General features: G+C 42.7%; 1 protein-coding gene across 1 annotated transcript in view; it reads right to left on the bottom strand.

The window, feature by feature from the left end:
* Positions 1-27,373, bottom strand: part of LOC138436269 (uncharacterized) — a 57,252-nt gene that overhangs the window by 23,151 nt on the left and 6,728 nt on the right. Inside the window, exons 4-5 of the mRNA XM_069581924.1 lie at positions 21,886-21,974; positions 5,446-5,645 (exon numbers count right to left, since the gene is read on the bottom strand). Of these exons, the coding sequence (XP_069438025.1) occupies positions 21,902-21,974 (73 nt within the window). The 3' untranslated portion in view covers positions 5,446-5,645; positions 21,886-21,901. The remainder of the gene's footprint in view (positions 1-5,445; positions 5,646-21,885; positions 21,975-27,373) is intronic.

The following is a 27,373-nucleotide window of genomic DNA, read 5'->3' on the forward strand; positions in this document are numbered from 1 at the left end:
CAAACAGTGCCTAGCAGGATTTGGTACTCAGGAGCAGCAACAGAGGTAATCCAGCGGTTTGTTTTGCAATGGTGGGAACAAGATCAAAATCCTTTGTCTCTGATTCTGCCAAGTTTTGCTTCTGTGCATGGTAACTTAGGAAGTAGCAGCCCCCATGATTTTGTAAGCCAAAGACTCTTGGCTTGTAGTCTCTGCTGGGATTCTCTTTAGAGTATTTTAGACTGTCATTTATTAAAAGCATCTAAATGGAGGTGGCAGTCCTTGACACTTCTCAAAATAAATGTTGCCACCGGTCCCTACACCATGCTTGACTCTAAACCACGAATTTCCAAACTTATTATTGCTCAAATAGTTGTAATTTAAAATTTTGCATTCCTGGCTTCAGGTTTCTTCCACCTATCTATAATTCTCAGGGGTCCTCAAATTTGCTCAGGAAACCTGTCTTTTCCTTCTTTGCTGCCTTTATCATTTTCAGTTAAGAATGGAACTGGAAATAGGAGGTACCAGCCTGGAGAGGATTCCAGTCACTAAAGCACCATATAGCAGAGGTTAAGGTCTGACCATTAGCTGAACCTGGTTGAACCCCCACTCTGCCACCAACTCCCAATGTAATCTTGGAGCAATTTTCTTAACCCCTCACAGCCTCAAATTCCTCATCTGTGAAATGTGGATTAAAATCATCCTAACTTCATTGAGGAGGACTAAATGAGCTAAAGGCAAGAAAAACATTTAGTAAAGCCCTGGCAACCAGTAAACGCATAATCAATGCATTTTTATTTCTATTACAGTAATCACGCTTCAACCAGCACTGTGTAGCTAATGGTAGTAAGCTTCATCAGATTCTATTGCTCACATTTTTTCCTTCTGAAATTTCTCAGTGCCCAGAGAGCTAATATTTGCTTTAATCAGAAGTATTTGCTTGAGAAAGACAAATATCATGTGATATCACTTATCTGTGAGATCTTTAAGAAAAAAAAAGGATACAAATGAACTTATGTATAAAACAGAAACAGGCTTAGACTTTGAAAACAAACTTATGGTTATCAAAGGGGAAAGGCCAGGATGTGGGGCGGGAGGGTAAGAGTTTGGGATTAGCATATACACACTGCTACTGCTGCTGCTGCTAAGTCACTTCAGTCATGTCGACTCTGTGCGACCCCATAGACGGCAGCCCATGAGGTTCCCCCGTCTCTGGGATTCTCCAGGCAAGAACACTGGAGTGGGTTGCCATTTCCCTCTCCAGTGCATGAAAGTGAAAAGTGAAAGTGAAGTCGCTCAGTCGTGTCCGACTCTTAGCGACCCCATGGACTACGGTCCACCAGGCTCCTCCGTCCATGGGATTTTCCAGGCAAGAGTGCTGGAGTGGGGTGCCATTGCCTTCTCTGAGGATATACACACTACTCTATATAAAATAATCAACAAGGACCTATGATATAGGATGGGAACTCTACTCAATATTCTGTAATTAGGATAAGAATCTGGAAAAAGAATCTGAGAAAGAGTAGATGTATGTATATGTATAACTGCATTACTTTGATGTACACCTGGCAACATTGTAAATCAACTACACTCCAATACAATTTTTTTTTTTTTAAGTATCTGCTGGATGGTGCCCGTTCATCCTTTGTTAGGAAAAGACCATAGGAGAGGAGGAGAAGAAGGAGGAAAGAATAATTTACAAGTGATGAAAAGGAGGTATTTTCCCTTGGGAGTTCCTTCCTATAGCTAGAAAAGTCCCATAACTCTGGAGCACTTGGTAGGGATTGGGGAAAGAGGGTGCAGATTCATGTCCCCGTGGAGTCTATTAGTCGAAGCAGCCCTGGAGAGGAATGTGATGCGGCTCAATGAATCTAAAAAGCACATCTACCAAGCTTCTGGGTAGAAAGGGGTGATGTAATGACTAGAGGTCTTTCTGTTTGGAAGGGCACCATAATAGGCAGCATTGCTAGGGCAAGTCCTGGGCATCGTCTCCAGGTAGGAACCGAGAAAGGAGCAATTGGAGCTGCTTTGCATAACAAAAGTGAGGCACGTCCCCATTCAGTTGGGCAGAATATGTTGGAAGAACGAAATTCATGTAGGATGATTCTCCCCTCACTTCCTTAGTATGGATTTGGACTAACACGGATGGTTTTTCTTTGGTGTATGTGTGTGTGTGTGTGTGTGTGTGTGTGATATCTAAGAATTAATCACTGGTGATCAGAAGACCACAGGAAGAAGGAGGAGGGCTATCTTGATTACACTCTGGCAGAGGGACCCTAAAGAGAACAAGAACTGGAGAAACGAAACTTCTCAGATTATCCTGGGAGTCATCTAACAACATGGTATGATTTCTGAGTAACTTAGACTTTGAAAAATGTTTGGCTATGGATTATCCTTACCTGTAGATGATCCTATTTGCAGTAGAGGGCAAGGGTTGGAAGGATTTTGTTGAGTGGGGATATCATGGGGCTTGGGGGGTGTTGTAGTAAATGGTAAATATAGTGATAGCTTGTATCCTTTGTCTTTTGTGTGCTCTACTCCCAGCACCTAGAATGGACACCACAGGCAACTAGTAAACACTTGTTGAATGAATGAATGGCACCATGGAGAGCAGTGGGCTCACAGAGGAAAAGAAGAAATAGGTTTGGCCTTGGGACTGGTTAGCAAGGTGAGGAAATGGGCCAGGCCTATGAAGACACACTGCTAAGGGCTTTTCCTTCTTCACTTGGGGCTCTGGGAACAATTATATTTAATTTTCATTTTTCCCCATACATATCCCCAAATTTCTAATGAAGCGGCTTACACATTCATGTTAGATGTGCAGAATTAAGAGAGAAGACAACAACAGTGAATGTGACTTCCCTGCACGGTCCCTTGTATTAGTTTTCTGTGGCTGGTACAACGAACTGTCACCAACACCACAAATGTACTGTCTTACTGTCTGCATGTTAGAAGACCTAAAATCAAGATGTCTACTGGGCTGCATTCCTTCTGAATCCACCAAGTGAGAATCTGTTTTTTTGCCCTTTTCAGCTTCTAAAGACAGCCTGCATTCCTTGGCCTCTTCCTCATATCCCTCTGACCTCTGCTCCCATCGTCATATCTCCCTCTCTGACTTTTACTCTCTTTCCCTTATAAGGACCCTTGTGATTACATCGTGTTCACCCGGATATTTCAGGACAATCTCCCCAACTCAAGGTCCTTAACTTAATTGCATCTGCAAAGTCCTATTACCATGTAAGGTAACATATTCACAGGTTCCAGAATGTGGACATTCTGGGGGCCGTTATTCTGTCAATGTCACCCCTGAGGCCACCATGAGTGTCATGCCTGGGGAAGATGGCAGCCCCAGGACACAGGCCAGGCCCCACACTCTGGTGAGCAGAGACCTGGCTGAGGGTGGAGCTGGGGACAGGAGAAAGCGGTGGAGCTGGCCACAGCCTGGGCTGGCTTTGGAGATGATTCCCATTCTTCTCTACAAATCTACTGGGGGAGAGTGGTTCTCAGAGACAGAGACAGAAAGACAGGCTCTGCTGTTACAGAGAGAGGGGCTGTCCAAGCAGCAGACACTCAGGTTACAGCTCTTTTCCAGTTTGGAGATTAAGAATTTGAAACAATTTGTGAAGTGCCATGTCTGGTTTATGGCAGGTGCACAGCTCAATAAAAGCCATCTATTATTAATACCCAGAAGGAGAGGGCCTGGATGTGGGGGAGGGGGGGTTCCAGAGCCCCAGCTGCTGGGAGAAGCAGATCATATACAGCTCTATATCTCCGACTCCAGGAAAACAGGAAGAATACCTGTCATGAGGGAATAAGGTATGAGGCAGGTGTTCAGAGGTAGAGTTCCAAGTGCCCTTTATCTTAACTTCTTCCCACACAAGCTAGGAGGAAGCATCTGGCCAGTTCTTTAATGAAACTTGGAACTCACTGCTGTAGTCAAGAAGAAAATATTTTTGTGGTTTTTCTGTGGGGGAAGAAAGTAATAAATCTTTCTGTTGTTGAAGGAACACCTTTCAGTGGTATAGCTCTGAGAGGGATATATTATGAAAGTGTAAGTGCCTGAAAGTTTGTTAGTCGGGGCACTGGGAAACTTCACGTACACCCTGAAGGGTAAGAACACAGGACAAGCTGGTGGTCCCACGCTCAAAACGTGGTCACGGAAGATACAGATTTAAGAAATTGGCATTCCTACTAAAACAGCTAGGTTTTCAGGGTGAGTGTTGGATCTGGAAAGCTCCTTTGTATTTCCCCATGGATTTCCTACAGAGCCCCTGCTCGGCAAAGGGCATCTGTTTTCACTGCCTGCTCTGATCAGTCAGGTATGGCTGGAAAAGGGGGCCTGGCCTTGTTCTTAAGGAGGTCATTCACCCTGGACAAATGTGATGGACCCTTGCTGGATGTTCTAGGCACTGATCTAGGTTCAAGGCATAGGGTAGCAACCAAAACACACAACAAATTATAACTATGTATCAGGTTGTGATAGTGGTAGAGACAAAGCAAGGAGAAGAAAGGGCTGGGTGTGTGCTGGGGTCGGGGGAGAAGGCCTCCCTGATAATGGGGTACTTGTGCAGAGATGCAAAACAAGTGAAAGCGGCAAGAGGGCAAGTCACACAGACATCAGACGGGTGGGCCCAGAGGGAGGGACACCTGTCGAAGCCTGTGGACGTAGCTCGGGCACTTCCCGGGAGGTCCAGTGGTTAAGAGTTTGCCCTCCCTGGCCCAGGAAGATTCCACAGGCTGCCTGTGCACCACAGCTACTGAAGCCCGTGCTCTAGAGCCCGTGGTCGGTTAGTGGCTAAGTTGCGTCTGACTCTTTTGTGACCCCATGGATTGGAGCCCACCAGGCTCTTCAGTCCATGGGATTCTCCAGGCAAGAATGCTGGAGTGCGTTACCATTTCCTCATCCAGGGGATCTTCCTGACCCAGGGATCAAACCCACATCTCCTTCATTGCAGGCAGATTTTTTACCAGTGAGCCAGGGAAGCCCCTGGAGCCTGTGTTCCACAACAAAAGAAGCCATCGCAATGAGAAACCCATGCACGACAACAAAGAGGAGCCCTGCATCACTGCAGCTACAGAAAGCCAGCACGCAGCAGTGAAGCCCAGCGCAGACAAAAATTAAATAAATAAAGTAGTCCAGTTTTCAGTGAGCGTATGCACACTGCCATCCAGGGTGACAATATCTCCTTCCTCATACAGAGTCCTCACCCACAACAGTGGGTGGCAGCTCCTTTGTGTAACACATCCCAATCTCCAGCCCTGGTGGACTGGGCCTGAGGAGGGCATCCATTCACACTGGGCACTCTTGCAGGAAGTAATGGCAAGCATAAGGGAGAATCAGCAGTATGCTGTGACTGTCTCCAGGGCTGACCTGGGGTTTTGAGTCTAGGAGGCTGGAGTTAGAAGGCCCAAAGCCTGTGTGACTGAGAGTGGGTTTATCAGCCAGTCCTTGAGGCAGAGACTCACCCCAAGCCTATGCTTGTGCAGTCGAACATTTCTTCAGGCAAGTCAATGCAGTACTGCTCCTCTGCTTCCATCTCCTGAGTGCGGGTTCATAGATGAGGTGCAGAGATTGCAAGGAAGGACACAGAGCAAACAGAAATACTTACACTGAGATTGCTTAGGCTTGAAGCAACATTCCTCCAGTGCTCTTTCTGCACACACACCTGAGGAGAGTAGAAATAGGAATCGGATTTTTCAAAACTTTTTATGCATAGTTTTTTTTTTTTTAAAGGCACTACCTTTTTAAGAAGTCTGGGTGTTTCTATCTTGATAATGTAATTTAAAGGTATAAGTAAGTTTTTTTGGTTTTGTTTTTAAAAGGAATTTTTCATACGAGGAAGCTTTGTCCCTTTAATAACCTGAATATCCAGGGGGGATGGAGCAAGTCAGGCTCTGACTTGTCGCCTCTTGTTCCAAGCTCTGCCGTCTCTTGGATTGCAGCCTCTCCACAGCTTACCCTGAGTTGGCTGAGCAGTTTTTCTTCATAAGTAAAATGCAAACAGCAAAGTTCTCAAGGCCAGAGCATTTCTTTCCACTGCGGAGGTTACGAATTTCTAAGGTGTTTCTCTGCTGGGCTGAGATTTCATTAACTAAATTGTGTAAAGGGTCTTATTATCATGTGTTGGTCAGTCGACAAGTCGTGTTCAACTGTTTGCGACCCCATGGACTGCGGTACGCCAGGCTTCCCTGTCCTTCACTATCTCCTGGAGTTTGATCAAATTCATGTCCATTGAGTCAGTGATGCTATGCTTAACCTAAATATCAATCCCAAACAAATACCAATAGTTGCTAAATAAATACCAGTGTCTATAGAGTTACATCAAAAAAGAAAGTTCTTTTTAGCTACAGAGGCACACTGGAGTATTTACAAGTGAAATGACATTGTGTCTTGGACTTGCTTTTAAAAATTCCAGTTAGGGACTTCCCTGGAGGTCCAACGGTTAAGACTTTGCCCTCCAATGCAAGGAAGTGCAGGTTTAATCCCTGCTCAGGGAGCTAAGATACAACATGCCTGGAGGCCAAAAAACCAAAACAAGCTATATTGTAACTAATTCAGAAATGCTCCTCGAAACAAGATCAGCGCCTGTAGAGATTGTTCCAACTGGGTGGTAGGGACATGGGGTTCACTATGCCATTCTGTCCCTTTGTGTATGTTTAAGACATTTCATGACAAAAAGTTAAAAGAAAAAAAAAAAAGAGATGTCAGTCTGCCCCACTCTTTTTGCTCTGGACTCCACTGTTACATAATAACATCAGCAGAGATCGAACATGGGGAATTTGATTATGGGAGTTTTCACAGTGTGACTTCAACAAAGGGAAAAGTTTGATGGATTATTTCTGGAGAGTGGAGCAGTCAGGGTTTCCAAGAAGAGTGATGTTGAAATGAATAATGAAGATTCCTTGCTCAGTGATGCAGCCTGAGGGCTCTTGTCAGAGGTTCTGAGAAATTGCAGAGGGGCCGGTGGCGATCCGGTGGATCAGCACTTCCTTGTGCAATGCAGGAAAGATCCGCACGCTCCCTGCACTTTCCCCGAAGTCCCTCGAGGATGGTTGTAGGATTTCCTTGTACTTTATACCTGGGGCTATGGCCAGAGCAGTGCAGCAGTCCAGGGCCGGCGTGGCTGGTCGTGGTGTTCTCCGGAGTCTCGGTGACTGTCAGGGGAACCCAGTTGAGGGAGTGTGTGCAGGGCAATCAGGCCTGGCAACCAGTCTCTTGCATTGATTCCCACCAAGCCCAGAAAGGAGCACTGGAATGCAACACGGGAAGTTCTTTCTTCTCAGCCTCTGTGACTGGGCTCATAGGGTGGGGTGGAAATTGGTCTATGGGTGACCACACCCATCTCCCTATCCACTCTGGCCAGAGACTTTACATCCTCAACAGCTGCTGTCTGTGTTTGGCTTTCAACTCAGGCTGTCTGCACCCAGCTCCCAGAAACCAGTTTGCAGAGGACAAGTGTGACACCAACGTTCCAATCATAACTGACCTGTACCCTTGCCCTCCTGTCCCCCCTGCACGCACACTGCATGCTCTCATTTCATTTCTAAGACAGGATTTATCTCAGGAGGTGCATCACTGATTTGTCCCATGGTTTTGTTCTGGAGTTTCTTAAATTTATTCCAAAAGCTCGTTGTTTAAAATGTGTAAGCATTTTTTTTTTTTGCTGTTTTTTTAAAAAAAATTTTATTTTTACTTTATTTTCCTTTACAATACTGTATTGCTTTTGCCATACATTGACATGAATCTACCACGGGTGTACATGTATTCTCAAACATGAACCCCCCTCCCACCTCCCTCCCCATAACATCTCTCTGGGTCATCACCGTGCACCAGCCCCAAGCATGCTGTATCCTGCGTCGGACATAGACTGGCGATTCGATTCTTACATGATAGTATACATGTTACAATGCCATTCTCCCAAATCATCCCACCCTCTCTCTCTCCCACAGAGTACAAAAGTCCGTTATACACATCTGTGTCTTTTTTGCTGTCTTGCATACAGGGTCGTCATTGTCATCTTTCTAAATTCCATATATATGTGTTAGTATACTGTATTGGTGTTTTTCTTTCTGGCTTACTTCACTCTGTATAATCGGCTCCAGTTTCATCCATCTCATCAGAACTGATTCAAATGTATTCTTTTTAACGGCTGAGTAATACTCCATTGTATATATGTACCACAGCTTTCTTATCCATTCATCTGCTGATGGACATCTAGGTTGTTTCCATGTCCTGGCTATTATAAACAGTGCTGCGATGAACATTGGGGTACATGTGTCTCTTTCAATTCTGGTTTCCTCGGTGTGTATGCCTAGCAGTGGGATTGCTGGGTCATAAGGTAGTTCTATGTGCAATTTTTTAAGGATTCTCCACACTGTTCTCCATAGTGGCTGTACTAGTTTGCATTCCCACCAACAGTGTAGGAGGGTTCCCTTTTCTCCACACCCTCTCCAGCATTTATTGCTTGCAGATTTTGGATAGCAGACATTCTGACTGGTGTGAAGTGGTACCTCATTGTGGTTTTGATTTGCATTTCTCTAATAATGAGTGATGCTGAGCATCTTTTCATGTGTTTGTTAGCCATCCGTATGTCTTCTTTGGAGAAATGTCTATTTAGTTCTTTGGCCCATTTTTTGATTGGGTCATTTATTTTTCTGGAATTGAGCTGCATAAGTTGCTTGTATATTTTTGAGATTAGTTGTTTGTCAGTTGCTTCATTTGCTATTATTTTCTCCCATTCAGAAGGCTGTCTTTTCACTTTGCTTATATTTTCCTTTGTTGTGCAGAAGCTTTTAATTTTAATTAGATCCCATTTTTTTATTTTTGCTTTTATTTCCAGTATTCTGGGAGGTGGATCATAGAGGATCCTGTTGTGATTTATGTCGGAGAGTGTTTTGCCTATATTCTCCTCTAGGAGTTTTATAGTTTCTGGTCTTACATAGGATTTTTTTTTAAGTGAGTTTTGGTGGAATAAAGAATGAGGTGATGGAGATGCCTTTATCTAGTATTGCTCACACCACTCTGTGGGATAAGACTGGGCAGTGAATGATGCTTTAGGAAATAACTTGGCTCTTCCATGTCATAATTAATTCAACTAATCAAGATGTGACACGGGCTATGAACTCTGTGGTATTGCCTTTTTAAGAGCTCATAATCCCTTAAAATCATTCAAATCCTTCTGTATAGTAACAGCACTCCTGGAAATTTCTACAAAGAAAATAATTCAAAAGAAGGAGGGAGGAAATCTTTATATGAATATAGATATTTATGGGAGAATCACTGATAACTGTGAAAACTGGAAACAATGAACACTGGACAGTAGCAGAGGAATGGTGAAACAAATTATGATGTATCTGTCTCTTTGAAAGGCACACTATCTCAAAAACATTAATGGTCCATTTTGGGGGGCTGATCCCTTTCCCTGGAGGCAGTTGAGCAACTCCTCTGGAGGAATGATTCAAATCATTCCTGATCTTTAAATATTAATCCTTGACCAACTTAATTAATCATAGCATCCACATAGCAGCAGGCACATGCAGGCAAACCCAGAACCTCTGGAGAAAAATAACGACAAATCGAAAAAGACCAGCCAGAAACCCCTGACGGCCAAGCACAAATGAGGGGTTGGCATGGGCAGGACTTCTTTCATCATTACTTCTCCTGTTGGAAGCACTCAAACAAAACAGGAAATGCATCCATCCCAGGCTGCTCTTCTCTCATAATCTTGCCCCAAACTTGTATGCGTAGCTTGGGGCAAATTCTAGGCCCAGGCTGCCAATGTTGTGCATTAGTGGAGTGAAGCAGGCTTCTGGAGAAGAGTTTGTGCACCAGTGTTAATTACAGCTTGACTTAAGCCTTAGATTGTGGATGGACTATGAAAACAGCAGATGGATGACTATGTGGTGAGATGAACCCAGATACTTAGATCTCTCAAGAGGAAAAAGAAAAACCTTAGAATCGTCTCCAGGGGACAGACACTGTGGTAGGTCCAGTGAAAATTATAAGTTTCGGGTTAGACAGAGCTTCTGCCCACAACCCAAAAGAGTGTGTTAGGGGGACAGAATAGAAATACAGATAGAATTCTAGTCAATAAACATACCTTACAGGACAAAATGTAAGTACCTCAAAGGAATAAACTATGAGTTAGGTTACTTGGGTTCAAATCCCAGCTAGGCTTTCTGGTCAACTGTGTGATCTTGGACAAATGTCTAGGACTCAATTTCATTTTAGGTAAAATAGGAATGAATAATGCCTAACTCAAAGGCGGGTATGAGGATTAAATAAGATAATGCATTTGAGACTCTGTTGAATCCACATTGTGGACTGCATGAGGCTACATTTCTCAAACCTGGCTGCACGCTAGAATCACTCTACCAGTGAAGTCGCTCAGTTGTGTCTGACTCTTTACGACCCCATGGACTGTACCCTACCAGCCTCCTCCATCCATGGAATTTTCCAGGCAAGAGTACTGGAGTGGTTTGTCATTTCCTTCTCGAGGGCATCTTCCTAACCCAGGGATCAAACCCAGGTCTCCTGCATTACAGGCAGACGCTTTACCATTTGAGCCACCAGGGAAGCCCAAATCACTCCAGGGAGTTAAAAACATACTGATGCCTGGGTCATGCCCCCAGAGATTCTGAATTGATTTTTATCATGTGTGGCTTTGGTAGTGGGATATTTAGAATGGCAGAAGAGAAAAAAAACAAATCTATAATTATAGTTGAAGATTTCAAAACCTTTCTCTTACTAATTGATGGAACATGTAGGATAGAAAATCTGTAAGGATATAGAGGACTTGAGCGATGACTAGAGAGGACTAATTTAACTTAACATTTTTAAGAACATTCCACTTAACAGTGTACTTATTCTTTTCAAGAGCACACAGAAAAATTTCCAAGATAGACCATAGTCTAGCTACAAAATCAGTCTTAAGAAATTTTAAAATATCCAAATCAGAAGAATATGTTTTTTGATTACAAAATTTGCACACTTCTAAATAACCTACAGGTCAAAGAAGAAATCAAAAGGGCAATTAAGAAGTAATCTGAAACTAAATGAAAATACAGTATATCAAAATTTCTGAAGTTTAGCCAAAACATATTTATAGGCAAGTTATACCACTAAACATAGTACAGAAGAAGAAAGGCCTTAAACCAATGACTTTAGATACCACCATAAGCAACTAGAAAAAGAGCAAATTAAACCTCAACTAAGCAGAAAAATGTAAATTATCAAGATTAGAGAAGGTATTAGTGAAACGGAAAACAAAAGCAACGGAGAAAATATACATGAAATTAAAAGCTGGTTCTTTGAGAAGATTAGTAAAATTGACAGACCTCTAGCCAGACTGATCAGGAAAAAAAGAGAAAGAAGACACAAATTACTGATATCAGGATTGAGAGAGGTGATATCACTATGGATTCTACAGATTTTAAAATTACTATAAGATAATATCAAGAATAGCTTTGTGTCAATAAATATGACCAACTTAGAGGAAATATAAAAATTTTTTGATAGAATTTATTATTCAAACAAAAAAACAGATCACCAGTATAGCTCTACATCTGTTAAATAAATTGAATTAGTGGTTAAAAATCTTCCCACAAAGACAATTTCAGTCCAAGATGAATTCTATCCAAATTTAAGGAAGAAATAATATTCATTCTATATACAAACACTTCAAGTAACTTGAAGGGGATGGGGATGGAACATATCCCAACTCATTCTGTAAGACCAGGATTACTCTGATACCAAAACTAGACAAAAAGATTATAATAAAAGAAAAGCAGAGACTGATATCTCTTATGAGTATAGGTGTAAAAACTCTTAAGTAAGTTTTGGCAAATGGAATCTAACTATATATATGATAATAAATAGTAAACAAATGGATTTACCTCAAGATTTCAAGGTTAGTTTGATATTTGAAAATCAATGTAATTCACCATATTAACAGGCTTAAAAGAAAAACCAGAAGAATAGCTCAATAGATGCAGATTTGACAAAATTCAAGATCCATTTCTGATCTTTTAAAAAAGCAACTCTCAGCAAAGTAGGGAGCGTCTCAGAAAGGGCATCTATGAAAAACCTAATGATAACATCATACTTAATGGAAAAGACTGGCTCTCTTTCCTCTAAGACCAAGTACAAAGCAAGGTTGCCCACTATCACTAATTCTATTTAGCAATTTACTGCTTCTAGCAAGTACAATAAGGCAAGAAAAAATATATAAAAGGAAGCCACTCTGGACAAGAAGTAAAGCTGTCTTTACTTTTGAAAACATAAATATCTATGTGGAAAATTCTATGGAACCTAAGAAAGCTCCAAAACTAATAAATGAGTCTAGTGAGGCTGCAGGACATGAGATCAATATTTTAAAAAACCAACTGTATTTCTAAATAGTTACAACAAAAAGTTGGAAACTGAACTTATATAAACATTTACAAGGGCATAACAGTATCAACTACTTAAAATTAAATCTCAAAAATGCAGTATAAGACCTGTACACTGAAAAAATATTGCTAAAAAGAGATTAAAAAAATGACCACATATATGAGAGATATTCTGTGTTCTTGGATTGGGATATTTAAAATTGTTAAGCTGTCAGTTCTCCCCAAATCTATAAAATCAAATCCCAATCGAAATCCCATTAGACTTTTTAAACCCAGAAGTTGACAAATATTGTAAAATTTAAGTTAATTCTAAAATTCTTATTTAGAGAAAGAATAAAGTTGGATTTCAAGACTAATAATAAAGCTATAGTAATCAAGGCAACGTGATATTAGTATAAAGATAGATCAAGGGAACAGAATGGAGACTTTAGAAAAGACCCACAAATATAAGGTCAATTGGCTTTTGCACAAAGGTACAAAGGCAATTCAATAGAGAAAGGTCAGTCATTTCAATAAATAGTGAATGCTGCTGCTAGGTCACTTCAGTCGTGTCGGACTCTGTGCGACCCCATAGACAGCAGCCCACCAGGCTCCCCATCCCTGGGATTCACCAGGCAAGAACACTGGAGTGGATTGCCATTTCCTTCTCCAATACATGAAAGTGAAAAGTGAAAGTGAAGTCGCTCAATTGTGTCCGACTCTTCGCAACCCCATGGACTGCAGCCTACCAGGCTCCTCCGTCCATGGGATTTTCCAGGCAAGAGTACTGGAGTGGGGTGCCATTGCCTTCTCCGAAAACAGTGACTATCCCTATGCAAAAAGTAAACATCATTCCATATCTTGCATCATACATAAAAACTAACTCAAAATGGATTATAGACCTAAATATAAAACCTAAAATTATAAAACGTCTAGAAAAATAACATAGAAGAAAATCTTTGTGATCTTTGGTCAGTTATACCACCAAAAGCACAACCCATTAAAAAATTATAAATTAAACCTTATCAAAATTAAGAACTTCTGCCCTTTGAAAGACATTGTTAGGGAATAAAAAGATTGAGAGACAGTATTTGTCAATCATATATCTGACAAAGGACTTATATTCAGAATACATAAAGAACTCTTAAAACTCAACAATTAAGAAAACAAAACCCAATTAAAAAATAAGCAAAAGACTTCAAAGATTCTCACCAAAAAAGATACAAGGATGGCAAATATACACATGAGAAGATCCTCAGCATCAGCAGTCACTAGGAACATGTAAACTAATACCACAATGGAGATATTATTACACATCTAATAAAACAGCTAAAATTAGAAATACTGACAATACCAATCCAATTCCTAGAGCGGATGTGGAGCAACTGGAACTCATACATTTCTGGTAAGCAAGCAAAATGGTACTGTACAGTCACTTTGGGTAACAATGTGGCAGTTTCTTTTAAAGTTAAACGTATACTTACCATACCCACTTTTAGGTATTTACCTAGAGAAATGAAAACTCATATGCTCATACTTGTTCATGAAGGTTTATAGCAATGCTATTCATAGTTGTTTAAAACTGGAAACAACCCAAATGTCCTTTGCTGGTAAATGGTTAAGATAAATTGTGGTATATTCATACAATGGAATATTACTCAGCAGTAAAAAGGACAAACTAGTAATACAGGCAACAATGTAGATGAATCTCAGAATAATTATGTTGAGTAAGAGAAATCAGGTCTCCCCCCTCAAAAAAAAAAAAAGAGTATGGGTCCATTAAATTAAAATTCTAGAAAATGAAAACTAGCCTATGGTGGCAGAAAGCAAATTAGTTGTTGCAGAATGGGTGGAGGGGTTGCCAAGGGGCATAAGAAAACTTTAGGGGTGATTAGCTTGATCATGGTGATAGTTTCACAGACGTATAACATATTACAAAATTCTTCCTACTGTACACCTAAAATATATGCAGCTTATTATATGTCAGTCATATCTCAAGAAAGCTGTATAAAAAACCTTTTATCTAGGGAACTCTAATGTGCAGCTAAATTTGAGGACACTGAAACATATACATAATTATCCTATGTCCTTCAGTTTTGGCTTGGAAGTTGGCTGCCATTAACCCACAGAGAGTTTTTCTATTGTCCAGATTCCAGTCCTGTAACAAATCTGAAACCTACAGGATAACTACAAAATGAACCCAGCCCACCAGATAAATTCATTTTTGTAGTTACAGGGCCTTCATTTTAAACTGCAGGGAAGTATTAGATAAAAATTCCTAATCTGAAATAAAATACAGCAAGAGACTCAAGCCTTTAAGCTTCCAGGGCTATAAATCACCCACAGTGCAGAGACAATTTTGGAACTGGTAATCTGGTGAAACTGTTTTCCCCATCCCTCACAGTCTCAGCTTCTGTGCTACCCTTACTTTATTAGAGTTTGCTATTTGAACCTACTCCACTCTCTGCTTCTCTTTCCTTTGACCCAACCTGCAGGGCTTCCCAAATGGTTCAGCAGTAAAGAAATCGCCTGCAATGCAAGAGACACAGGAGACTCAGGTTCGATCTCTGAGTCAGGAAGATCCTTGGAAAATGATATGGCAACCCGCTCCAGTATTCTTGCCTGAAAAATCCCATGGACAGAGGAGCCTGGTGGGCTACAGTCCAAAGTCGCAAAGAGTCAACATGACCAAGCAACAGGACCCAGAGCAGCAGTTCTTCCAAGAACAGGAACTTGAATGTATTGAAGAAGTTGCTAGCTTTGTTAGGCTAAGCAAGACCTCCTTAAATGAGTGTATTTCCTGTTTCCTCTCAATGACTCACACAGGATAAACTATAAAGGACCTGAAATTGGCTGAAGGAGACCAGTCTACCCATTCCATTGTACACGTTTTGCTCAGAGGCAGTAGGATGACTTAGGGTGGCAGAGTTTCACCTTCAGTGTGCCTATGAATCACCTGGGTATCCTGTCAAAGTGCAGAAGCTGAGCCAGTAAGACTGGGGTGGACCCCAAGACTGCCTTTCTAACCAGCCTCTCCTTGGTAATGCTAATGCTGCTAGTTGGGTTGCAAGGCAAATGACCTTTCAAAGTCCTTTCATGCCGGGGACACTGTGAAGCAATAATCACCCTATATAGGGAAGAAGAAGGCATTCAAGTCAAAGGCAGGAACACTGTATCAGCTCTGACTTTGATGACACTCTCCAAGTTATGAAACTCCTGCATTACATAAATGCTTATACATCTGCTAAGAGTAAGGATCTATTTGTTGTGAATAGCTCAGAGTGGTTTAAAAAAATGTTGATAGAATTTTCTTACCTTTTACTGAACAGGATTTGTAATAGAATGGTTTTTGTAGGTTATAGTTAGTCAATCCAATTTAAGTCACTTTATCATGGTTGCATCCAATCACATCCTATGTGCCCCCCCTTTTATGAAAGATGAAACGCTAATGTTTAATATACTACATAGCTGGTGTTTTCAGATCTTATGACAAATGGGCTGCTTTCTCCCTTAGATAGTGAGAGGATTATATTGCATGTCCTGAATTTTCTTCTTTTTGAGGCAAAGATAGCTCTGGTAACAGCAGCGGTTGCTTTTAGTGATTTATAGTAAAATCCCTTGGAAAGAATCACAGGACAGGATTGAAGCGTGGTCATGAATCTTCCTGGGGAAGCTGGCTGCAGTCCTTGGGTGGGTCTTTTTCACCCACTACTTTCTTTCCTCCCCCTCTGCTTTGTACATCATACTGCATGATTTTTTTCCAGGGCAGATTCTTGATTTTTAGAAAGGGACAGCGTAGTTTAGTTCTGCCTAAGACTGACACATTCAAACACATTTCAAATCTCCCCGAATTTGCAATTGAAACCAAGAGAATCCTTGATGTGCTGAAGACCAGGCCAATCTATATTTTCCATCGAACTTCTTATTAAGGGTCATTTTCCATCTCAGTTTACCTTGCTATTTAAATTAGTTCATCGTGATTTTCAATGAAAATAATTGAAGGAAATGCATCCATAAAAGCTAAGAGTAAATCTATATTCATAGCCCTGTATTCCTTGTCCAGGGTTCCTTATTAAGTGATTACAACAGCAATTTTCTGTCTTTCAAGTCCATTTCTGCAGAAGAATTTGAATCACCACTGGAATGCATGTGGTAATGAGAGGAGTTCTGTCAACAATATGTGACGAGAGAGGGGAGCATAGGAGTTGGGCTGTCTGGACGATGGTTTTGGATGGGGTTTGGGGTTTTCGTTGTTGCCAGAAAACTCAAAGTTCAAAGAGAGTAGAAAAGCATATTGATTAGCTTTGGACTGGTCAAAGACTAGATTTATATCTGAATTTAACTAATGTTTTACACATGGTCTCCTTTGTGTTTGAAAGATGCTGTACCCCGGGTTATTTAGAGACCGGGGCCAGCTGAAAGTAATTCCTCTTCTTGTCTTCTCTCCTCCAAATCATGACCATTTAATAGGCTGGTAGATATTAAATCTCTAGGAACAAAAGGGAGTGCGACTGGCACACACGACCTGTGATCTCTAAAGTCCCTGTTGGCGCCACAAGATCTTCGTGGCTTGTTTTTCTCCCCAAACCTCTTATTCCAAAGGCCACGTTCATGGGGATGTCTGGAGAACCAAGCTGACCACTTGCCCATCTGACAATTCATCTTTCTTTTGCCCCGTTTATCAAAGACATTTGGATCTGCTCCTGTCAACTTCAGCTCCATCAGTTAATTTTCTTTCTTTTTCTAATTCATTTTAAAAATTATTTTATTTATTTATTTGGCTGCAACGGGTCCTTGTTGTGGCATGCGGGATCTAGTTCCCAGACCAAGCTTTGACCCCAAGCCCCCTGCATTAGGAACACAGAGTCTTAGCCACTGGACCACCAGGAAGCCCCCTCCATCAGTTAATTTTCATTTAAAATTTACGTTCTTAACATAACTGGACTTCCCTGGTGGTTCAGATGGTAAAGAATCTGCCTGTAATGTGGGAGACCTGGGTTCAATCCCTGGGTTGGGAAGATCTCCTAGAGAAGGAATGGCAACCCACTCCAATATTCTTGCTTGCAGAATCCCATAGACAGAGAAGCCTGGTATTTGAGTTTGTTATCTGAACCCACTCCACTTTCTGCTGCTTTTTCCTTTGGCCCAATCTGCAGGGCTTCCCCAATGGTTTAGCAGTAAAGAAACCGCCTACAATGCAGGAGACACATGGCTACAGTCCATGAGTTGGAAAAGAGTTGGACACAAATGAACGACTGCACTTTCACTTTTTCAACATAATTAGGTGCATTGTGCTGAGCGCTTTACTCATATTATCTTAGTTAATCCTCATGATCCCCATTCTAGAGGTGAGAAACCTGAAGCTCAGGTAGGTTCCATCACTTGCTCAAGTCTTCAAGGACAGGATCCAAAATAAGACAATTTAACCCAGACGTGTGCTAATAACCATTGTGTATCCTGCTTCCTTCATCTGCAGGTTTTTATAGAACTGGGAGACTGAAGGAGTTTGGGAAAGGGACAAGAATACGGACTCTAATGAAGTTGCCTTAAAGCTTCCTAGTTATCCATTCATTCAACAATAGTGTGCTCATGCTCAACTCTTACAAAAGCATGCTTTCAATGAAAGGTCATAGCATCACTCTATGTTGTTGTTATTTAGTCACTAAGTCGTGTCCGACTCTTTGCCAACCCTTGGACTGTAGCCCATCAGGCTCCTCTGCCCATGGGATTTCCCAGGCAAGAATACTGCAGCGGAGTGCCATTTCCTTCTCCAGGGGATCTTCCCCACCCAGGGACTGAGCTCAAGTCTCCTGCATTGGCAGGTGGGTTCTCTACCACTGTGCCATCAGGAAAGCCCAGCATCACTCAACAGCAGACACCTGTTCCTGGCAGTGGTCCCCCACACTACTCACAGGGTAAGTCTCCTGAAGCCATGTTTCGATTTTAAAACCTGTCCCCCTAGTTAGAGTAGGATGTGTTCCAAGCTGGTCGATGAGATTCTTCCCATTGGAAATCCGAAACTGGGACGAAGAGATGGAGATTTAGCCTCTGATACAGCTGGAACTCTGTCATGCAAACAGTGTAACATGCAAACTCAGGAGCTGTAGAGAAGCCACTTTCTTCCACAAATGAGAGCGGGGAAGGGGAGAAGGGTGAGGGGCGGAGAAGGGAAAAGGGGAGAGGGGAGGGGTTATTAGAGGACAGAAGAGGAGAGAGAAATAATATGAGGACGATGAAGCAGATACAGGGTAGCTGAGACCAGATGGACAGGGGACTTTTTGCCAACTTTCCAGTACATGGCTGCAGCTCCTCAAGAAGTATCCCTGTTTCCTTAAAAACACTCTTTTTTGATTAAGCTGCTTCAAGTTGATTTCTGTGCATTGCAAAGAAAATCCTAATGAATGGATTCAAACTCCTAAAAGACCTAGGAACTCTGACACTTTTGAATCTCCCCAGAGCCCAATAGCAGACTCTGCATTCAATCAATGCTTTGTTCTTCATTCTCGGCTCCAGTATGCTCCAACCCTGCCCACTTATCTGGAGTCTTCATTCAATCATCTAATTGTATTGCCTGAATACAGGCTGTTTTCTCTCGTGTTCACCTTACATTCTACTATGAGATTAACCTTCCAAAACTTTGTTTTCCCTCACGTGTTACTCTCCAGTTTGAAAATTTGTCACTGTGCACTGGCTTTCTCCAGTTGTGGCGAGTGACGGCTACTCTCTGGTTGTGCAGCAGAGGCTTCTTGTTGTGGTGTCCTCTCTTGCGGAGTGCAGGCTCAGTAGTTGTGGTGCATGGGCTTAGCTGCCCTGTGGTATGTGGGATCTTCCCGGCCCAGGAATCAAACTGGTGTCCCCTGCATTGGCAGGCAAATTCTTATCCATTGCATCACGAGGGAAGTCCTCACTAGCCCCTAATTGCGTCTCCTGGAACACCCAAGGAGATGGTCCATGGTAACAAGATTCTGTTGTCAAAGACTCTTGGGAAGTCAGATTCCCTCTTCTCTTGACCTTGCCACATACATAAACAATATTAAAGGCTTCGAGAAGTTCTATGTATAAACCATCCCCCTGGCCCCACCCTGCTACCCCACACACACCAAAAAACAAAAACAACTCAGCTTGAATTTGACTAGACATTTCCTCTCTTGATGTGACACCTCTGGTACAAGGGGAAACAGCTACAGAATTAGAGCCAAACATCTTTTTGACCCTTTCTGCATGTGCCCTATATATGACTTATCCAATCAGACGGACCACTTCCCCCTCAATCGCAGACTGCAGCCACATGCACCTCCTTCTTGCCTCCTGTGCTTTCTGGCCTCTGTGTCCCTCCACATGGAATGCTCCTTGTCCACCCTGCCTCCAAGCTCCACCTTCTCCACGGAGTCTTCCCAGACCACTCAAGTCTACCTTGTGCTTGCAGTTTTCTCACCTCCTAAAGCACTTGTGATTCGAACCACAGAGTTAGCACGTAGTCATTCACACATAATCTATTTAACTCTTTCACACTTCTGTGTTTGTCGACACACAAAGAGTGCAGGTTTATGTAACATGGAAACCATATCTTTTCTTCTATAATATCTAGCTCAGGACTAGCACAAAAATATATTTTTGAGGATGATTGCATTGAATGAATTGGGTGGACTCCCTGATTTAGAATGACAAATATTTTCCCTCCATCTGCTCAAGAATGGCCTGGCCATAAGAGTAAGTATCCTTACTCTGCTGCTCTGCTGCTGCTGCTGCTGAGTCACTTCAGTAGTGTCCGACTCTGTGTGACCCCATAGATGGCAGCTCACCAGGCTCCCCCATCCCTGGGATTCTCCAGGCAAGAACACTGGAGTGGGTTGCCATTTCCTTTCCCAGTGCATGAAAGTGAAAAGTGAAAATGAAGTCGCTCAGTCATGTCCGACTCTTCGCAACCCCATGGACTGCAGGCTACTAGACTCCTCCGTCCGTGGGATTTTCCAGGCAGGAGTACTGGCGTGGGGTGCCATTGCCTTCTCCGACTCTGATGCTCAGAGTAAGTCTAATGCCAGGCTTTCTCTGAAGGACACAAGGATAGCTGAATGCTTGTGAGGAGTTACTTCTGCCAATGCAGGGTTCTCTTGGTCTAGAACTTTGAAGGGATCCTTACTTGCTGGTAAGGGAAGAAGGTTAGATTGTCCAAAAACACAGGTGGTGCAGACAACCTTGCCACAATTAAAATTCTATGCTTGGAAACAACCTAAATACTCTCCCACATAAAACCAGGCAATTCCATGGCACTAAATCCACAGCATAAAATCATGAACAGCTTTAACAAATCATATTGTATGTAAGAATATTTAATGACTTGGGGAAATTATGATACACTGTTAAATGAGAAAAAATTTCTAAAAGAACGTATATACTATGTTTATAATTTGATTAAAAAAGAATATGCATGCATTGTAAATGTAAACAAATATGTTCATATTGATTATATCTGGGTGGCGGGAACACAAGTGTTGCTTCTTTTGTTTTTCCAATCACTTTTTGTACTTTTCTGTATTTTTCTGGTTTTCTACATTGAACATATTTTTGTAATCAGAAAAAAATAATCAAAACACAATTTTCATTTTTTTTCCTCCTCCCAGCTCCTGCCTTCATACGGAATGTTTCAAGTCAAGTTCAGAGGCCCAGAGATGCCTCTCTACTTTGACTTGGTGCCTTAACCTCTTATTGGTTTTGTTCAGTTTTCTTTTTGATTATGCTAACGTAGGAATGTCCCAGAATCTACCAATAACCTGGGCACTGTCCAGTGTAGGCATCTGAGCTGAATGTAAGGAGCAGATCAAAAGAACCTCTGCCTTGTTCCTTCCCTAGACACACTCTGACTCCCTTCACTCTCTTTTCCTTCCCTCACTCTCTTTTCTCCTAGAAGGAAATGCTGATGGATGTGGATATTAAAACCACATCCTTAAAAGAGATACAGAGGAAAGGCATAGGATTATACAGTATCTCCCCATGAATACGTACAACTTTACCCAATTACTGCCTAAGAAAGATTCCAGCTCAGCTAGTCTGCTACTGTGCTGATCTGATGTAAGATCTGGGAAGAACTAAGACTTGAAAGGGGCCTGAGAGGCCAGGAATTGTTACACTGGAAATGGAGAAAAGAAAAGGTCCAAGGAGACAGAAGCTAGGAGGAAGGGCATCAAGAACCTGTGTGTGTGTGTGTGTGTGTGTGTGTGTGTGTGGCGGAGGTACAGAGGGTGGGGGAGGATTGTTAACTGACTTTGGGGAGAGTGAAGAGGACCAAAATAGGGCAATGGTGAGTGGAGGAAAGAGAAGTTAGACTGAGCGTTGAGAATATACTTTAAGCCTTTGACCTCTCTCATGGGACTGGGTAAATATTTTTAACTAATTTAAATTACATTGTTATACAGGAGTGCTGTTTCTTCCGCTGTGTTTTGTCTAATCCAAACCACACAGGGCATCCCTATTCATGTTAAGGATGAATGCCTTCTTTATGAATGAAGGTTTCCTATGGAGAAAATGACACCAGCTTACCTTATTTCCATGCCTTTCACTCTTGGCACCAGGTAAGCTCCATCAATGCACATACGTTGCTTAAGATGAAGGTACAGCTGAACAGGGCCCTGTTTTGGAAAAAAGGCAAATTGGTTTGAGTCTGTCTTCTAAACTGGGGTCTTGTCTTTATGTCTAGTCAAGGGGGATCTTCTGGAGCTTCTGCCTAGAGCTCTTTGGAAGTTCTGCCTGCAGTTATTTGGGCCTGTCATGAGATGAAGCCTCAACTCTGTAAAGGCTCTGAGATTCTACTTCACCACAGGACCTGTTAAGCCTCCTGCCCCAGACCTTATACTGGCCTCAGACTCCCAGTGCAGCCACACTGTTGATACCACAGGGTCTCCATCTGAAATGTCTGGAGGGCCCCAGGAGCCTTATTTAATTGGTTTATCTTTAGTGTAGAGGCTCCTTGCATAACACTGCCATCTTTCGAGAAGGAATACATTGGTAGTCAACCTGGAGGCTGTAATCCCTATGGGAAAGGAAGGCAAGGCCTCCAGGAGGCCTCTGTTAACAGTGGACATATGGGGGCCAGGCAAGCAGAACTATTAACCATCTGCATCCAATAATGGCAGAAACCTGATGAAATGGCCTGGGTACTACCCCAGACATCTGGTACTGCAGCATCCTTCACTGAGAAGGCACTTAAAGGAAGAGGTGAAGAGACAGGAGTTTCTTTTTCAAAGTCTCCACTTGTAGGATCCTGTCCTTTGGCCTTTACTGTCTCTGGTGGCTCTGTCAACCTGTACAGTTGTCTCTCTGTATCCACGGGGCACTGGTTCCAGCAATCTCTGCAAATACTAAAATCCGTGGATGCTCAAATACTTCATGAAAGATGGTATAGTCCACTGAATACAGTTGACTCTCCATATCCATGGATTAAACAGTCTGTGGTTGACTGAACCCCTTAATGAGAAACCTGCAAATAGGGAGTACTGATTTTACATTTATTAAAAATCACCCACGGACAAGTTGACCCAGGCAGTTCACACCCACGTTGTTCAAGTGTCAACTGTAACTGGCCCACTTAGGGCTGGGAGAACAGCTAAAAAGCAACCGACAATGATGGGAACTTGGGTAAGTCAGCGTCATTGGTCCAGGCTTTTATTACTCTATATGTGGTAAATAAAGTCACTTTGTCACCTACCGTGTGGGAGATTCTATCATCTATCTATCTATGTAGCGATTATGAGCACTCAGTTTGCTCATTCCAACTTGACCTGACTTTGCCCATGAATCATGCGTTTACGGTTAGCTCCAACTGCTCTTTCTGGTTCCATTTTCCCCTTTGCTCTTGGCACAGAAATTTTGGATATTTTCACTCATTCCGAAAAACATGCATTGGTTTCTCTACCATGTGTCAGGCATTGTTCTGGCCATCTCAGATATATTTGTGAACAATATATAGAGAGATCCTTGTGGGGGTGGAGTTGAGGGGAAGATAGATAATAATAAGCAATAAACATAAATATTAAATCATATAGTATGTTAGGAGATAATAAATGCTTTGAGGACAGGAAAGAACAAGGTTGTGCAGGTTAAGGGTGATCAAGAGTGTCAGGATGCAGAGAAAGGGCAAGTTTGGTATTACACAGGGTGGTCCAATGGATCTCATTGAAAAGTTGAGAATCTGAAGACTGCAGAAATGAGAAAGCTGGAAGTAGACTCTGGGCAAGAGTGTTCCGGTAGAGGGTACATCTACAGCAAGGAGGCTGGGCTCCCAGAATGAGTGAGGAAGGGAATATCCAGAGAGGAAGACAGGGAATTCCCTGGTGGTCCAGTGATTAGAACTCTGTGCTTCCACTGCCAGGGACCTGAGCTCAATTCCTGGTTGGGGAACTAAGATCCTGCATGTCATACAGCTTGGCCAAAAAAAAAAAAAAAAAAAAGAATAAAATAAAATACTCCAAAGAAGAAAGAGGTGAGTGCTGGGAGAGGTGGGTAGATAATTAATTCAGGACCTGTTTTGGCCATTATAAAGACTAGTTTTTATACTGAGAGGAATAGGGACTTATTAAAGAGTAAGCCTAAAAGAATTAGAGGAGAGGGGGCTTTTGAAGTTTTGATTAGAGAGTGATATGGTCTAAAGCACATTCTAAAAGGATCACTCTGGCTTCTTTGCTGAAGGTCAGAGTAGAAGTGGGGAGACTTGGCAGGTGGGCACAGTGGTAATCCAGGAGAGAGACGATGGTGTCTTTGGCTAGGATGGCAGCTAGGAAAGAGGTGAGAAGTGGCTGGATTCTGGGTGTGTTCTGTTGGTAGAGCTAATTCCTACCAGATCTGATGTGCATGTGAGAAGACAAGAGTCAAGGGTAACTCAGTTTTCTGGCCTGAACCATTGAAAGAACAGAGTTGCCACCATTATGATAGGAAAGACTGCAGGTAGATCAAGTTTGGGGAGCATCTCGAGAATTCAGTTTTGGACATCTTGAGTTTGGAGATATGGGGCAGACAGCTGGATATATGAGTCTAGAGTTCAGGGAAGAGGTCTGGACTAGATATACAAATGTGGGTCATGAGTGTATTGATTGTATTTAAAACCACATATCTGGATGAGATCATCAAAAGAGGTGGATAAAGAAGAGCAGAGGATTGAAGTCTGGGTCCTGGGCAAGTCAACATTTAGAGGTCAGGGAAAAGAGGGGGAGCCATGGAAAGAGACCAAGAAGGTGGGTGCAGTGAGAGAGGAGAGTGAGATGCTCTGGAAGCCTAGGGAAAAACATATATGGAGGAGGAGGATGTGGTCCATTATATCAGATGCTATTAATAAGATGAGAACTGAGAATTGACCACTGGATTTAGTTAAGTCATGGTGACTTGGACCAGAATAATTTCTGTGGAACTCTGAGGGACACAGACCTGATTGTGGGGTTGGTGTAAGAGAGGACTGAAGGAGAGGAATTGGGCATAGCAAGTACGGATGAGTCTTTTGAGGGATCTGCTCTAAAGTGGAGCAAACAAATGTGACAGAAGCTGCCAAGGGAAGTACAGTCATTAAAAGACTTTTTTTTTTTAAGATGCAGGAAATAATAGCATGTTTGTGTGCTGATGGAAAGAATCCAGCAGAGTAATAATCTGGTGTAGGGGAGGAAAGAAAGAATTACTGAGTAATGTCCGTGAGTAGGTGAGAGGGACTGGATTGCCTACACAAGCGGAGGAATTTGCTTTTGATGGATGAGTCAGCACTGAGATAGTAGGTGGAAAGGCAAAGTATGAAGATGAAACTGCTGGACAGGGGATAAATGTGATGTTAGGGATCTGCAGCTTTCTCCTTTGGCTCCTTCTATTTTCCCAGGGGAAAAAGAATCCCAGTAGATTCTTTTAGAATTCAGGTAATAGAGAGTGTGGAGGGAATCTGAAGGGTTTGAGAAGAGAAAAGAAAGGATGAAACTGTCATCCAGGAGCCTAGGTGAGTGAGTGGACCAGGGAACCTGAGTATTACAGTTGGGAAGCACTAAGGGCCCACTTAAGTTTCATCAGTATGAACTTCAAATGAGGTCAAGCAGCCTAGCTGGGTGTATTTCTCCAGGTGATATGGTCATGAAATTTTACACTGGGTCAGGAGGGGAGTAAGAACATCAAAGGGGTGGGCAACAATGAAGGGTGGTGGGATCAATTGATTGAAGGTTCTCATTGGGTCAGAGGATAACTGAGATCAGCAAGGGGATAACTTGGAAAGATGGGAGGATGCATAAAATTGAGATTATGGAGGGACTGCTGTTTAATCATAGCTATGGGTTGAAGGGAGGGAAAAATCACTGGAGGACAGAAATTCAAGAGATTGAAAGGTCTGGGTATTGGAAGGGTCATCGACATGTATACCAAATCACCAAGAGTTAAGACAGTGTTAGAAAGAGTGAGTGATGATGAACCAAGATCTAGAAAAACTGCAAACAAAATATGGCCAGGGGGTCAGGAGAAGATAGCAGCGATTGGTAAAATCTGATAAGATGCAACTGAATGTGGTATGCAAGAGAGTACTTGCAAAGGTGACAATCAGGATTACGGAGGACACCTATCTCCCCTCTAGGCCTGGGGAAGAAGGCTGGAAGAAAAATCTCAGGCCCCACTGGAGAAGGCTGTGGGGTCAGCAGTGAACTCAGGGGAGAGCTAGGGGTCCCATAGCGAAAGAAGTGAAGGAGATGCTCAGAGAATAGACTGAGGATAAAGGAAAGTTTGCTAATCATGGATTATGAACTCCAGATGTCACGGAAGAAGAGTTTCAAGAGTGAGGAGGGTGGGAGAGGCCACAGAATAGGAGAAGGACAGGGCCTCTGGGAGCCAGGGGGATTTTAGGACCGACAGAACAGGAGCGAGTTCACAGTGAGATTAGTCCCATTGGATACAAAGCAGATGATGGTGGCAAGGCTGAATGCTGGGATTTCAGGGGCTCCCACTAACGTAGGAGGCGACAGAAGGCTCTCTGAAGAGAACATGACCTGACCCAACCAGTCAACTCCCTGAAGAGGCCTTTCCTACTCTTTCCCTGCTCTCTTAATTTGTCACCTTTTCCAAAGGCAGTTGCGACAAGTCTGAGTGCCACACTATCCACTGGGTTTGAAAGTAGGTGGACAGACTTTCCTGTCTCTGATAACTGAATTTCCTGTTTCTCTGAAAGCCCTAAAAGTACTTCATCACATTCACACCCTCCACACCCCAGAGTACACATCCGGGGCTCTGTTGACACACTTGTCCTATGGACTGCTGCCAAGAAGGTCCGAGTTCAAATATTCAGGGCTGAAACTCTCCCCCATGGACATCTGGGGAAGGCTGATGTCCCAAGGTCTATCAGGTAGTCTGTCTAAGGCCATCTCATCCGCCTTCACGTCGCCACACAAAACCTTCTGTCCTCTCTGCCGGCACAGTAAACTGCTTTGGCAGGAAAGCTTCCAAGTTTGGGAAAGATGGTTTTCCCTCCTGTGGTCCACATTTCAGAGCTCACAGCTGCTCACCATCTTGGTGAATGAGACTGTGCTTCAGTTCCTGGCTGCTCAAACCCCGGTTAATCACTTGGTCCTCGTCTTCATTCAGCTCCTCTTCCAGGCTCAGTTCTGTCCTGGTTGAAAGCCAGACCCATTCCTTTGGGCTTGCTCACAGCCTGAGCCGGCCGCCCTCTAATCACCTCCAGGGTGTGCTTCTGGACACTCCCCAAGGCACTTCCAGAAGGAGGTTTGGGGAAGGCAGCCCAAGATGCTAATGAAAGTGTGGTGCTTGCAAAGATACATGAAAGGATGAGCTTCTGGGAAGCAGCTGATGTTCTGACATCCAAGTCAGTTGTTCAAACACTAATTTCTCATCTTGCGGTCTTCCAGGATCTCAGAAATCTGCTCTGCTCTGGTATGGCTGGGTGCCTTGTCCAGGGGAGCCCTACTTTCTCTTCTACCCTCACTTTAACTTACCTCAACTGTTCTATCATAACCAGCTCTCCAGAAAAGATATCCAAACCAGAATGTGACTAGTTAGACTCAAC

Source organism: Ovis canadensis, chromosome 3 (assembly GCF_042477335.2).
Source record: "Ovis canadensis isolate MfBH-ARS-UI-01 breed Bighorn chromosome 3, ARS-UI_OviCan_v2, whole genome shotgun sequence".
NCBI classification, from domain to species: Eukaryota; Metazoa; Chordata; class Mammalia; order Artiodactyla; family Bovidae; genus Ovis; species Ovis canadensis.